The 14,668-nt window shown below is 40.1% G+C and overlaps 1 protein-coding gene across 6 annotated transcripts in view; it reads right to left on the bottom strand.

Annotated features, from left to right (window-relative positions):
• Positions 1-14,668, bottom strand: part of CFAP74 (cilia and flagella associated protein 74) — a 36,494-nt gene that overhangs the window by 21,228 nt on the left and 598 nt on the right. For 5 of the 6 annotated variants that reach the window (XM_032131700.1, XM_032131703.1, XM_032131702.1 and 2 more), the window contains exons 2-17: positions 14,049-14,286; positions 13,576-13,666; positions 12,992-13,138; positions 12,693-12,791; positions 11,154-11,258; positions 9,858-10,031; positions 9,193-9,303; positions 7,904-8,006; positions 7,010-7,167; positions 6,276-6,483; positions 5,703-5,885; positions 4,892-5,062; positions 4,300-4,418; positions 1,439-1,505; positions 984-1,073; positions 692-865 (exon numbers count right to left, since the gene is read on the bottom strand). In XM_032131700.1, the coding sequence (XP_031987591.1) occupies positions 692-865; positions 984-1,073; positions 1,439-1,505; positions 4,300-4,418; positions 4,892-5,062; positions 5,703-5,885; positions 6,276-6,483; positions 7,010-7,167; positions 7,904-8,006; positions 9,193-9,303; positions 9,858-10,031; positions 11,154-11,258; positions 12,693-12,791; positions 12,992-13,138; positions 13,576-13,666; positions 14,049-14,259 (2,211 nt within the window). In that variant the 5' untranslated portion in view covers positions 14,260-14,286. The remainder of the gene's footprint in view (positions 1-691; positions 866-983; positions 1,074-1,438; positions 1,506-4,299; positions 4,419-4,891; positions 5,063-5,702; positions 5,886-6,275; positions 6,484-7,009; positions 7,168-7,903; positions 8,007-9,192; positions 9,304-9,857; positions 10,032-11,153; positions 11,259-12,692; positions 12,792-12,991; positions 13,139-13,575; positions 13,667-14,048; positions 14,287-14,668) is intronic. The other variant, XM_032131704.1, reaches the window with a different exon arrangement.

Genomic DNA, 14,668 nt, shown 5'->3' on the forward strand with positions numbered 1-14,668 from the left:
TGCACCAGCTCCAGTTCTTTCCAGCAAAAGTTTTATGCAAATCAGACTTGTGCTTTCTTGCAACAGTTCCACGTTATAAATGGAGAAATGTGTTGCATTTTCCAAGAAGTGCACATTCCACTAGACCTTTATCAATGAGCAGATTGAAGTTTTGCTGGTTGCCCCAAACAGGTAAATAATGTAACAGGAGCAATGCAGTGTAGTGCCAGTTACTTTACAATTAGCAGAACCAACATTTTTCTAGTGGAAACCCAGGCAGTTCTACGTCAAAACTAAGTCTGCTGCAACCAGCCCTCTCTTTATCACACCCCTCACTTTATTGCTAGTTTTGCACCAGTTCATATGTTTCTGACTTGCAGGAGTTGAGATTTTAACGACTCTGTCAGAATCTCCTCTTTTAACTGAAGTATTTTCTCCTAATTGTCATGAATGTGGAGAAAATAGGAATCATGGCATAAATAAAGTACTTTAAAAATCAGCATTGCTGGTTTCCCCACTCCTCACAAAATAATTGTTTTTATCTTCTAATATTTGGGTCTAACAGATTATAACAACCCAAATGTACTAAAGGTTGGACCAGAGGATCTTCTCAAGTCCTTTCTGACCTGACCTGCTCTGTGACTCTGCAACTCCACCACACTTCCCAAAGCAGAACATTTCTATTCCTTTAGGGAAGTGCTTTTGAACCCACCACTCTTGCAGGAGCAGATTTTACTGTTGCTCTGAGGGTACTTGTGGCACCTGCTGACGTCTGAACTTTGAATCTGGTTCCCAAAGCCCCGCTGTTTGTCAGGCTGATGGTCTGTGAAATTGTCTCTCCCACCACAAGGCTGCCAAAGTCAATGAGCTCTTTATCCAGAGCCAGCTGTGAGAAGATAAACCATTAATTACCACTGGCCTACATAGCACTAATGTCAATTAAATGAGCATCCGCTTTTTATAATAATAATTATATTATCCACATGCTAAAGGAAGTCCCTTACAATGCACGTCTTGACTGTACATTTCAGTGGAACAGAAAAAGGACCTGTCTGGGCCATAAACATGACTTCTCCTTCCAGCCCTTCATTTATCTAGAAAACAAAAGAAAAAACCCCAATGAAAAATCTTTTCACTCATTCTTTGAGTGCCATATTAAAATGCATCTTTACTGATTCTATGTTTCTACTTTAAAACAGTCTTTGTGACAGCCTGGTTAACTTTAGCTGGGCAATATTATAAATATTTGGAAACTTGCTCTCATTTGGAGGCATTTTTCCAAACATGCCTTCAGAATTTGCCTTAATACAATTTATCAGAGCTTGAACATGCATACAGCTACAACAGTAGTTCTTCTAAAAACGTAATTAGTTTCCTTGTTAGCAGTTAAGAAATTTAATTATGATGTGTTTAATCAGTCTAGTGGCCTATACTAGGATCCTCCTCATTGTGCACTTACCATTGGCTTAAATGTTACCAGGAATTCACAGGACATCCCAGAAGACACTTTGCCAGGTGGGTCAAAACTATGGAGATAATTAACACAAAACTCCAAATTAAAGCTGTGGAGGGAACACCCAGCTCTTGCTCTGGTAACAATGGCATATTTTTTTTCCCCCTCACTTGGACTAATTATCAGAAAGTCAGAATGAGTGACAGATTAATGAAAGGCTACAGAACCCTGCTGCAACTGGGAAACAACAAAGGCTGATTCTTCATGAAGGTTTTATTCAGAAAGACTTCAAGTGCTTTTAAAAGGCAAGACAGGGACTGTAGCCAAGGAGGTGAAGCTGAGGTTCAAAATCAGCAAGAACAGGTTGAACTGCCCAGTCAGATAATTAGGAAGCAATTTCTCCCATTATCCATTTTAATGCTGCTCTGTAACATCTCCCCTGTCCAAACACAAAATGAAGAGGAAAAACCCAAGGAGGGAGCTGCAGATGATTAGAGAAAGTGCTGCTTGCTGCCAGCTGTATCAAAATTATCTTGAATAGAATCTGCCACTCATTTCATGGTCTGTGTGAGGCAAGGAAAATGCCCATCAGAAGACAAGACATCTCACAGCTGCACTGTAAATGAAATTATTGAGGCACTCCTGGAGATCTGCTCTGCCTGGCAGAGGAGCCAGAGGAGATAAGGAAGTGTTGTCAGCCATGGGAGCCCCGAAGCCAAGTGAGACACAGAACACACTCGCCCTTCACAGTTTTATCAAAACAAAATTAAACTCAAGCTAGAGCAACATGAAACATTTTCAAAAGGGGAAACACACTTCAGAATTCAGGAGCTTAAAATGTGGACAGGGAGTAAGCACCTCTGAACATATCCCTGGCATTTTCTCCTGAGAAAGACTTTAAGGAATGGTTCTTTATTTCAAATGTTACCTTGATACAATAGTTCTGATTTAGAGCACGAACTGCCAAGCACACAAACCCACACAGAACCACTCTGCTAAGCAGAGGCTCCCATTGCATGGGGTGTAATAATGCTCATTTTAACCACTAGAAGAAAGCTTTTTATCAGCAAATATGGTGCCTGTCACTGATAACAGCTCTCAAGTGTTATGTCTGTAAATACCTGGGCACTGATTTCGAGGACAGTGACACCATGACAGTGTAGACGTGCTGGGAGTTTTCAAAATACTTGGCAAAACTATTTTGTAACAAACAATTTATGTCTGGTTCTACCTGAGATAAGCTTTATACAGTGTAGGATCAGTGTCCACAGGTTTGTGCTCTGCTGGTCAAATTATTAATGATATGACAATGAAGAATAAAATCTTAGATTATTTTTGCTAGCTATCCAGCTGGCAAATGTATGGGTAACCAATTTATTTTTAAAAAGTTAATTAATTCATCAGACATTGAAAAATCATTCACAACTCTTGACGTTTCATTTCCATTTGGAAAGTACTTTGAAAGGCAATTATAGCAAGGAAAGACTTAGGCCTTTCAAAAAGCATTGTTTAATTTTTGGTCACAAACCAGAGGTGCTGATTTACCATATGCAATTGCCCAGCACACTAAATGAGAAAAAAAAAATCAATATTTGAGAGCAGGAAACCCTCATTTTGTCAGATTAGTAGCTTCAGGCTTTGTCACAGAAATTAAACACGTTTGTAAGTGGGTCAAAATTAAATCCATGCACGTGATTTTGAAACAACCACGAGCTACACATTGAGTCAAGCACCAGAGCAGGTTTAGGAGCTGAAGGGCTCTGTTGTGTCCTGGTCAATTACCCATCTCCATCAGTCTGGGAATGAAGTGCTCCACACCTTTCCCAATCCACCTACAGCAGCTGGATCCAGACTCACAGCTCTCCAGGGATGCTGTTCAGTCAAGAACTCTCTGTTCACATTCTGGTGGACTCTTGTGGGGACAGAGTGGGCAAGGAATGGCTTCACCTTGGACCATCCTGTCCTTATCAGACGATCCAGAAATTCCATGTGCGGTTTATCCCCACAAGCACAGTGGGCAGTGAGCTGGGAAAGGAGCTCTGGAGTAAGAAATCACTTAGAGTGGTGAAACAACTTGTTTGTTCACTGGGGTGTGCTTAAACTGTCCCACAGGTGGCTTCTCCAGGTCAGCCATAAGGGTTGAAAGCTGAACTTCCTCTGTAAGCCACAGGAATTCACTTCCATCTCTCCTATTTGTCCATAAGCTTCACTTACACGCAGGAGCTTTAGCATTTTTTCACTTTTAGGCTGGACTACAATATTTTTTTTGTTTGTTTCACAGAATTCCAGGTAAATAAATTCTTTTCATGACTTCATTGTTTAGAGAAATACTACTTTTCACACAAACTTGCCTTTTATATATTTAAAGGCTCAGACCAGTTCCAGAGAGAGCTGGTGTCTGAATTCTTAAAAAGAAATATTTGGTGGATACCTCCTTTTGTTTATTTATAAACAGTGAGATAAAATTATCAATATAGTTTAACTGAGATTAATTTTCAATCTCCCAGCTAGACACAGTGCTTCATTACATAACCTGTCAGCAGGATTATGGGAACAGATTGATGGGAAGGATCACAGGATTGCAATTTAAGTGCTCTTTGCTCTGCGATTGATTTCCTTTATTTCATTAGCTTTTTTCCCTTCCTTGTCTGTCAGATTATACTGTGTTTATCTCAACTCACAAGTTTGACTTTTTCCCCCCAGTTCTCTTCCCCATCCCACTGAGGAGGAAGTGAGGAGCTGCTCTGTGGAGTTTCTTTGCCTGCAGGGTTAACCCACAACAAGCAGGAATTTCAATTGCTGCAGAATTGGGTTCCAGCTCTTGTTGTGGTACAAAGGTAAAACAAGTCTGCAATTAATTTACTTACTGAACATTGATGAAGTCCTTGAGACATTCACTGATTCCCACCAGCCTGCAGTAATTAACACTGTAGGATGCATTTGTCAAAACTATCTTCTTTTTGTAGATTTGACCAACATCAAAATCCTTGGAATGCCAAACATACCAGGTGAATGTCAGAGACATGATGTCATGTTCATGGTCCAATAGAGTTATTAACAGTCTTGTTAACGAACCGAAATTTAACTGCATGGGAGTCACCACTTCTTTAAGGACATTCTTTTACAGTAATAATGTATTTACAAACAATATACAAGTACCAGTCATGCTGCCCTTTAAAAAACCCACAACACAGTGCAACAGGAGGTTTCATCATCTGCTCACCTTTCTGACAGTATTTAAACTCCCCTATGTATAGGAAGTATTTTATAATTTACATAGTAAAACTGACTAGTTTATTTAATCTATCACTTAACTAAGAGATTGTTAGAGAAAAAGCCAAGAGCTGTTTCAAATTTCACTTCAGACCTATTAAAGACTGCAACAGAGTTTTGATCAAGACATTGGGATACACCTACAGCAGATCCATCTCTACAATTCCATGCAGAATGGCCACCGACCTTGAAATGAATGCAGCTGGGTTTGCTGTGGAAAGCACAGCCCTTATGTCCCCAACCAGGCACAGTTTGCTTGTGAAGAATTCCAGTTCGGAGTTCCTCCATTTTTTTCTCAGCCATTCTTTTTCTCATTGCCCTTATAGCCAACCGTGTTGGATCTTCTGCTTTGGGTACCTGATAAGGAACGTGCAGAAAGACCACCAGGGCCCTGTGTGATCACAGAATCTGCAGCTCCAGTAGAAAAATCTGCAAAAGGAATATTCCAGCACCCGGCCAGCCTTTTCCTGGCTCTCTCCAGTCAAACTCAGCCTCCCAACCTCAACATGAAGAATTTCATGGATTCTCATCTGTCTGTTCTGCAGCTTATCATCACCCAACACTATGACATCATGTTTTTCATGGCAGAATTAGCTTTTCTGCACTTTAAGGGTTTTTTTCCCCCTCAACTTCTTAAACACTGAGAAAAAAATCAGCTGACTTCACTGGAATGTTTCAGTCATGGTCCTCTGCTTCTTATAGGAATTTGTACCGACACGGTTTCTTTTTGATCGATTCTGAAGTTTTTTTAAACTCAAACATTAAACATAATATGATTTATGTCTTTACAGATTTCTAAACTAAACCTGAAGTGTTGTTTTCTCTTTGAGAGAACTAACTCCTCCAGAACAGTGTAAAACAGCAATGACTGATGATATTCTCACATCTGAATTTCTGTATCTATGTAATAACATAAAGGCTGCATTTTAACTGCAAAAGACACAATTACTGGTTTTAAGCAAGGTTCTTTTCTAACAAGAGATATCACAACATTTACGTTGTGCAAATCATATTGTTGACTCCAAAGTCCTGGGAACTCCGGTACTAGGAGGGTCTGGTCCCTCTCTGTGTCCTCATCATCACTTTCCCAGAGCACATCCTGGGGTCTGTTCTCAGAACTCTCTCCCTGAGGAGCAGTTCTCTCCCCAGCCAAGGAACAAACTGACGGAGAGCGCCACGACTTTGGTGAAAGAACACAAGTTTTGAAGATGCAGCTAAAAATTACTAGAGAACAGTTACTTCAACAGTTACCAGTTTCTGAGGAGATCTTGTACTACAAAAATGACAGGTTTTAGAGTTCAGAGGTCAAAGATGACAACTTAGATCAATTCCCTCTTAAAACATTAAATAGAGACAAATTCTTATGTTAAAAGTTACTATATTTCCTTCAAGAAAAAGGAAACTAGCAGACATTAAGAGATCTGATGGGGGAATTATTCTCCACTTGTTCAGTACTGTCTCATGTTTGGTTGCATCCTGTGCTATTTTTAAACAGAATTCAGTGACCTGCACCTTTAACAAAACAAAATGAAAAAATCTAAAGAGAGTTCATTCCCAGGCCTTTGATTACCTGTGATATTTCTCCATCTGCATGTTTGCAGGTCTCCTCACTTTGCCAGGCTTCCCGTCTCTGCAGTAAAGGACCCTCAAGTTTACCACGAGCCTTAATTGCCTTAGTAGGGGACTGACTTTTTTTCTGCTTGTGAATAGAAGCTTTTTCTTGCAAAATTCGAGACACAATCTCCATTTTTCTTGATTTCTGCAGTTCTCTAAAAGCTCTGTAATCCAAAGTTGTAAGAAATATTAACCCAACCATGGTTGTTTACCAACACTATTAACTACAACGCAGTTCCCTTGGAGCCTTTAAGCTAAACAGCAAGTCTTTAAGCTGGGTTCAGTGATAATTTGTGCCAAGACACCAAATGATTCAGAGGCTGTTTATACATTTTTGCAGACTAAATATACTCAGTTACAGGGTTTTAGAAGGCTGTACAGACTTTCACAGTGTTCAGGGGAGGAAGAAGGACAGTTACTTCAGGGTTCAAGTTCAGGGTCACTGAACTTCCCTCCTGGAGGAGTTGATCGTGGAACACCCACAGAGCTCTGGTGCTCTGAACGCCCCAAGGCAGGAGTTCAGGGCACCAAGAACAGACTGTGCAAGTGTCACACACAGAGTGGGAGAGGGAGTTCACTCCCTCCAGGCACCATCAGAGATGCTCTGCCTTCAGGATCTGTCTGAGCTCCAGTACATTCCTGCATAAGCACCAGGGAGCAGGGAGAGTTTGATATGGATATGACACTTACTCTTTCTTTTTTTCATGCTCTTGCTGTCGTTTATGGAGAAAAATTTCCCTGATAACATTGCCTCCTTCTGCTAGGATGGTTTCCTTCATTTTCATCTCCTCCTTCTTTGCCTCCAAGGCCTTTGCTTTGTTCAAAATCTGGAGAGTTTGGAGCCTTTCCTATGAAAGTCACACAAACCAGTTACATATTTGATGCACCTGTTAAAGAATATAAACCAGAGATCTAATGTTGGTCCCCTTATCCATTTGTAGTGGATGTCTCTGAAGTAGAAGGTATTGTTTGTAATATTCTCTGTAGTCATGGGGGGCTGAGAGGCAGAAAGCTCTGACTAGGTCCAGGCTACTTCTCTACCCTTCCAGCCTGCCCCTGCAATGCTGTTCAGTGAAGGAATGTGAAAAGATAACAGCTCTAAACAAATCAGGATTAAATTAAGATCATTCCCTCAGATTCTACAGAACATAAATAGAAGAGCAAAGCAGCATAGCTCAGAAATTCCTAATTTATACTATTTAAATTCTTAAATAACTGTTTTTCTTCCATATGTTTTCTCCATGTGGAATATTTCTGCATTGGGATCCAAATAACTGGAAATCCTTCTGGCTGAACTTCCAGAGAACTTATTTTAGTATGCATTATTTCCCAGAGACTTCCCCTCCCAGAACAACTAGACTGTTGACAGAATAAACTGCATCAGCAGAAGTGTCAAAACCTGCCCACACAGATCTCATGCCATCCCTCCAAGAGCTAAACTCCCCCCAGTTTCAAGAGATTTGGTCAGTGATCTGCTCAAAAATCACCACACAGTTCTGCAAGGAAAACTGACATGACTTGCATTAGAACCCAACAGTCTCCCAAGTCAGTGACTTCATTCCCATCCCAGCTCAGCAGCAGTACCCTGTTGGAAGTGATGCTGGTTTTCAGGGAAAGCACAGCTTGTATCCTTCTCTCCATATGCTCCTGAGCTTTCACTTCTTCCTTTGCATTTTTTTCATGAATTCTGTAAGCAAAGTAAAATCTTTCAGGCTCACATCCTGGAAAGCTCTTGGTATTAGAACGTCTGAGCTGACAAGGAGTGATTGCCAATGTCCCCAGGCATTGCTGCTGTGAACCCCAGTTGGGTGGGCACTGGCTGTGGGCACAGGGGAACAGTTGGAGGCTCTTCCAAACACGGCACTGCTTGAGCTCCAAGTGCCAACAGGTTTTCAAATATTTTGCTCAACAACTTTAATTTTTAAAAGTTTTGGATATGAAGAATGTGTTTCATGTTATGATATATGACTGGCTGCTAAAATAAAGAATTCAGGTGTTGCTCATGTAACCAATACCAAAACATTATGTAGCAAACTTTTCAAGCCAAGCACATGTACCGACACTAAAAATAAACCCTAAAAACTCTACAAATTGGAAATACGTGGGTAGGAATCAAACCTGGGAATATGCCAGATAATACAGTGGGAAACTAGGAAAAAATTAAGATTGATAGGTTTGTCAAGAAAAAAAAACCTATTTGATTTCATTTTTCTTAATTATCATCAGTTTGTACATACCATCTAATAAAAATAAGCCAGCACAGAAACAGTACAATTACTTCCATCATTTTATAATTAAGTCCTAATATTTGTATATTAGCATATATTTGTATATCTGTAAAAATAAGTAACAAATGTTCCGTTTCTTCAGCAGCAAAATAATTCAACTCCAGAGTAAAAACATAAACATAAACTTATGAAAGAACATTTAATTTAAAATCAACCAGAGCATGAGCACAAAGAAATGGCCCATCAACCCATTTACCTGACTGATGGCTTTTTGCCACGTTTCTGAGGGGACATTGAATGGCACAGGGCAGGTTTCAAACCTGGATTTTAGTTACACTACTTCAGTTAATGGCACACACATACACAAAATGCTTCATTACTGACGCCTCAAGGGTCGGAGCCCTCATTACAAAGACCATCCCTTCAGCTTCAGGGATCTGGAGGCCATGCTAGGACAGTGAGTGGATTTTCTTCTTTCCATGTCCTTTTGTGCCCTCTAAGATCTCAATGCTACATTGTACCTGTCACAAGATTTCCAGGTGCAACAGAAGACACACCTTGCAGAAAAATCATTATTTTTCAAAGACTGGGGGATAAAGTCTTGCCCAGCAGAGGATGTACAATAGGAAATGAGTGAAGCCCCACCTTGCCATGCTTTGCCTCAGGAAGCAGACTGCTTTCTCATGGTTCCTTTTGGCATCCTCGAGGATTTTTTTCTTTCTTTCTTCACATTCTCTCTGGGCTTCCTCCTCTCTTCTGCAAAACACAGACAAACCAACAGTTGCAGCAGGACTAAGGAAAACTTGATTGCAACACAATGAGACCTCAGGGTGGGGTTGGGGAGTTTATTAATATGTGCTGAAATGAGGACATTTGTCTGCTCCCCACATCCCCCATATTACAGACAAAGTGATGAACTTCACAAAAGCCACAAACTGACACCCTGGTGTCTGCTTTCTCTCCAGGAAATCTCAATAGACTTGGCTGTAAGTCCAGAAGGTCCTCATGGCCAACAGCACTGCAGACATATGCAGTTAGTCTGACCCAATAAACTTCATTTCCTATGACAAAAACCTCTGCATTTGTAGGTTTTTTTCATTAACAAGTTTATTCCCATAGATCAGAAATCTTTACCTGCATAGCTGCAAGGCAGTGGCCAATTCTTATTTTAATTCCATTTCCTCATCAGACATTCGTGAAGCACACCCAGCTGAGACACACAGTAGCACCAGTATTTGAACTACCTGCAGTAGTGAATTGGCTGCCAATAAAACAAGAAAGGCAGCAGGCTCTGACTTAGAGGCTCTTACTTCTCTTGAGTCCGACGCCTCCTTTCTGCTTGCAGGGCTGTTATTTTTTCCTTCCAAATCCTCACTTCTCTTTCCTCCTGGTATTGCATCTGTAGCTCCTCCTCATCTTTTTGAAGTTGTTCACGGAGGATGTCGTATTTTCCCTGCTTAGTTTTTATCTGCCACATCTCATCCCTTTAAAACAAAGTGTGAGTTGTTTTCACTGAAATACTGATATTCTTTCACTTTAAGGTAATAGATTGAGTAGGGAACGCTCAATGGGGAAAATAAACATGTAGCCATGTTTTCTTTTATTATTTTAAAACACATTTTGAATCAAACCCTTTTACTGACACGGGTGTTCCAGACTAAGGCTCATATCTAATAGCATATCCCTTTTAAAGACATTAAAAATATTGGTCAAAAAAAAAGGTAAAAAAAATAAACCCCAAGGTTGTGTTTCTCCCATTTACCCAGAAGAAAATATGAAAAACCAAGAAAAATTCTAAAAATAGCTTTTCCTTCAACAGTAAATAACTTCACGGACAGGCCATAGCTTTTATTCTTCTGTGCTTTGCTGAAGGAACCAGATATGATAGGGCTGAGTACATTAATCTGTTCTGTGTATTGCTAATCACACAATAAACAAGTCAAGCATTTTAAAGCTATTACACAACACTGCAGCAGAACACACTGTATCCTGGTGAACCACTTGGCTAATCACAGCTAGAAGCTCGTGCCTGCGTTCCTCCTTTGATGTACTGTGATGTACCTGTGGTACCAAAACATAAACACACTCACCTGTTGCCTTCTGCAAAAGACAGTTTTACTCTGTCTGGTATAAAGAAGTAATTTATTATGTGTGAACAATCAATTACAAGCAGCTATATTAGCTTGGCATAAAAATACACAGTACTGCTACAAAGTCTCCATCATGCTCATTTTCTATCCTTTCCTGTATGCCCTATAAAAACACTAAGAGGCATAAATTACAAGTATTTATGCTCATACATAGACAGATTTACTTTAGCCCAGCTCATTTTACATTTCAAATGAGACCTGCTCAGGTCACAATTTATGCACCTCTCATAATAAAATCAAAACTTTATTTACATGTGCAAAACTAACTTGGGGTCCTATCCACAGCACCCAGCTTTGTAAGGAATGAACAGTACAGGCTAAAAGTTGCTCTCAAATTATTTACTTCAGTATTTACAAACAATTTCTGTATTGATTAACTTTTGAATCCATCCAACAGCATATGAAGAATGTAATAAAGATTGATTCGCTTCACACTTTTTTCATTCCCTCACTTACAAGTTTTGTTTTAGTGTCAAAGCAATTCTCAACTCCAGCTCCTTCTCCCTCTCCAGCTCAGTGCACAATCGGCTGCTCAGGGCCTGCAGGCGGGACACGGCTGCGCTGGTAATGTTAGAGAGAAACAATCAGAAAGAAACGTGAACAAAGCCCCCCTTGCAAGATCAGCAAGAATAAAGCATAGCTCTAAGGCTCAAATTTATTCATTAGAATCCCAGAAATTTATGCAGCCTCTTGTTTAACCTTCTACGTGTCCATTCTTGAGGCAGAGCTTTCTTTAAACTCTTACATGCTGGTTGAAAGGACCGGATGAGAATTTCAAAAGCACTGACCAGTAGCTTAATGCAACTATTCATTTCTCAGACTGATAAAAGTAGTATTATTCATGAAGATAAGCGTAGGTGAACCTAGAGAACCTAGACCAATTTTGCTTTTAAAATGGTATTACAATATTCCATACACTGAGCCTACAACTGCAGCATTCCCACACAGTTATTTTCCTTCTCTCCCCAGGAAAACTAGTAGATAGTGTACTACAGGATCCACAGACAGTGGCCTGACTATACTCAACATAAACTCCCATCCTCTAAATGAAAATTGGATCTTCTACCTGCAGTTATTCCTCTAACTTCAACATTTCTGTACTGGCATTGGTAGTGCTAATGGCAGCCAGGATTTGCGTTATTGCTAAAACACAATGACTTTGAACTTCATAAGCCAAAAATCTATCAAGTCTTCTCACTCCTCTAGGCACTTGCTAAATGTAAGAGATTGGGAGAATTGCTATTTCTTACATATCTAGACCTCTCCATGTGATAAGGATAAACACTACACTGCTTTTCTGTCTTTGCTGGGTTTTGCTACTGTCTCCAAGATCCCACTTGCACCACCTCAGGAGGCTCATTTGCATCAACTCATCAGTTTTGTTTAAGCAGCTCTCCCATTCTGGCAGTTAACCTGCCTTCCTCTCTCTCATTCATCGCTGCTCTAACCTGGAGATTAGCACAGGTTAGAAATGCAGCTGCGAAGTTTGTTCACAAGCCTCTGGCTCCTGGTACACAAGCCACCCACTGCTTTCTATTTAAACCAAATGTGAAGAGTACAGTAAATTGCCTCCCACTTGATAGCACAAGTGTTTCAGAGCAGCTCCTGTATGCAGAGCTACTCCTGAAAGGCATTCCTGCATTCCAGAACAACACAAGAAAGAAATGGCTCATGTATGTGCGTATTTATAAAAATATGTGCACACACATATATATAAATCCTGACTGAGTAATCACCAGAAGCAAAGCCATGACCTCCAGGAGTGCCACAGCACCTTGATTCATCAGACTGACTAGAAGACTGAGACCCTGACAGACATAATTGACAGCAGTGGGCTAGGCTGATTTAATACCTGTTGTTACATTTTAAAATATATGCCTCTTTCCTACCCATTCCCAAGTTTCCACCTCTTTCTGCTCTTATCTCATTAATTACACACAGATGAACACAGTGGATGCCTGTAATCCTTGGTATCCAGAAATACTCTCTACCTACACATTGCCAGCCTCCTCCTCTCTCTCTATTTCCATGTCTACATGATCCAGCTGCTTTGCCAGCATCCTGCTCCGCAGCCGACAGGCACTCAGCGTGTCACTGCAAGAAACAAACACATCGTTTATATTTTGTAGGTTCTTTTCTCTCCCCAGTGAAACTCTTCTTTTGGGGGGCAAGATTCACAGCCAGGATTCCTGTCAGATATACAGTTCTATAAACTCAAGTATTTATGACTGGTACAGTATCTCAGTATTTGCTGGTGATTTGTACTGATGGATTATGTTTGATTAAACACCAACCTGGTTTTTTGGACCACCAGTTCCTTTTCCCAGATCATGTCATCGAGCAATTGGAGGTTCCTCTGTGAGGCTGATATGCGAATTTTGTCTGCAGACTTCAGAGGCTGAATGTTACCAACATTGCCCAAACAGTGTTCTGAGCTTTGCCTTTGAATTGGAACACACAATCAACAAAGAAACATAATGAGAAATTGTAGTTATGTGAAGTTTGTATGACATCCTTACATCCTTGCTTTCTGTTTTATTCTAGCAGAACTGTTACAAATAAGACCATTATAAATAAGGATAAACACGAACACAAACTGCACAGGAAGTTTGCATGCATGGACTTATGCCACGATTTTCAAACCTGGATATCTAATGTTGAAAATTTATACCCTCATTTAATGCACTAATGATGTGTCTTTGTTTTTGAAATGCCTGTGGCTCCTCTTGATCCCACCTTGGGTTTGCAATTTTAGCGTTCCTGAACAATAGTTTACAATTTTAACAGGAACATTTTAAACTAGTTTAAGACATCATACACAGCTGGTCACTCAACACCACAGAGGAAATTCCTGTTTGAACTGGAACAAGGTATTTACATGCTAGAATCAGACTGGTCTCCGACATCTTCAGAAGTGTCCTTGTTTTCCATCTTGCCACCACCAGCCAATTCTTCTTCCAGCTCATATTCTAGCAGATATTGAAACAACAGCTTAATAAAGACACTGTGAATTTTAAAATGCAAAGCTTTCTATACTTGCTGTCAAGTCACAGCGTGGAGAATCAGAGATGACATTTTATAGCATTAGTGCAGCATACATTAAAAAATTCATATGGCAAAACACGCAGGACTGTTGTACACCTGCAAATGAACAGGAGAATGTTCTCTGCCTTCATGTGGAAGTGTCACCAAGAATCCCACTTACGTGGGAAAACCCCAGAAAGAACAGGGAGGGGGACAAGGGAGGATAATACATTGTCAGGTTCTGGACAACAATCTAACATGTTTATCTTACATTAAGTTTACATTCATGTCAGTTTTTTGTGAGTTATCAAAATAATTCATTTTCACCTTCCCAGTGTTCTTCCACGCCAGGGAGCTGACCAGCTGCATCTTCTTTTTCTTCCTCTTCTTGCCTTTCTTCTTCTTCCTCTTCTCTTTCTTTTTCCTCCTCTTCACTTTCTTCTTCCTCCTCTTCTCCTCTTTCTTCTTCTTCCTCTAGAAACACTAGAGGAGATATTTGCTGTTCTCCCTCACTATAACTGGTCTCATGATCTTCCATGCTGGCAGCTCTTTCCAGATGACCAGGCTGATAAAAAGAAGGATATGTTTTACACATCAAATCTCCAACAACTTGCAGTAGTGGTGACTATCTCTGGAGGTGAATTCACAACATTCAGTACATACTTAATGCATGTGAAATAACTGGATACAACCACACACCTCTGTGCTAGTTACACATTTTGGGTATCAACTACAATAAATCTCTTAGCAAAAAGCAAGGACTCTGCCATTTTTCTTCTTTTTTAGTAACAATCAGCTCAGTAATAAAACAAACCTTCTGTATGTAATTTACCCACTTAGACAATGACTTCATCCCAAATGACTTAGGCACAACTCCAACAAACACTATTTGCTCTTGAATCTTGTGGAGCTCTCCAATATAAAGTAAACTGTTTCCAACTGTTGTT

The sequence above is a fragment of the Corvus moneduloides genome, chromosome 22, assembly GCF_009650955.1.
Source record: "Corvus moneduloides isolate bCorMon1 chromosome 22, bCorMon1.pri, whole genome shotgun sequence".
Classification (NCBI taxonomy): domain Eukaryota; kingdom Metazoa; phylum Chordata; class Aves; order Passeriformes; family Corvidae; genus Corvus; species Corvus moneduloides.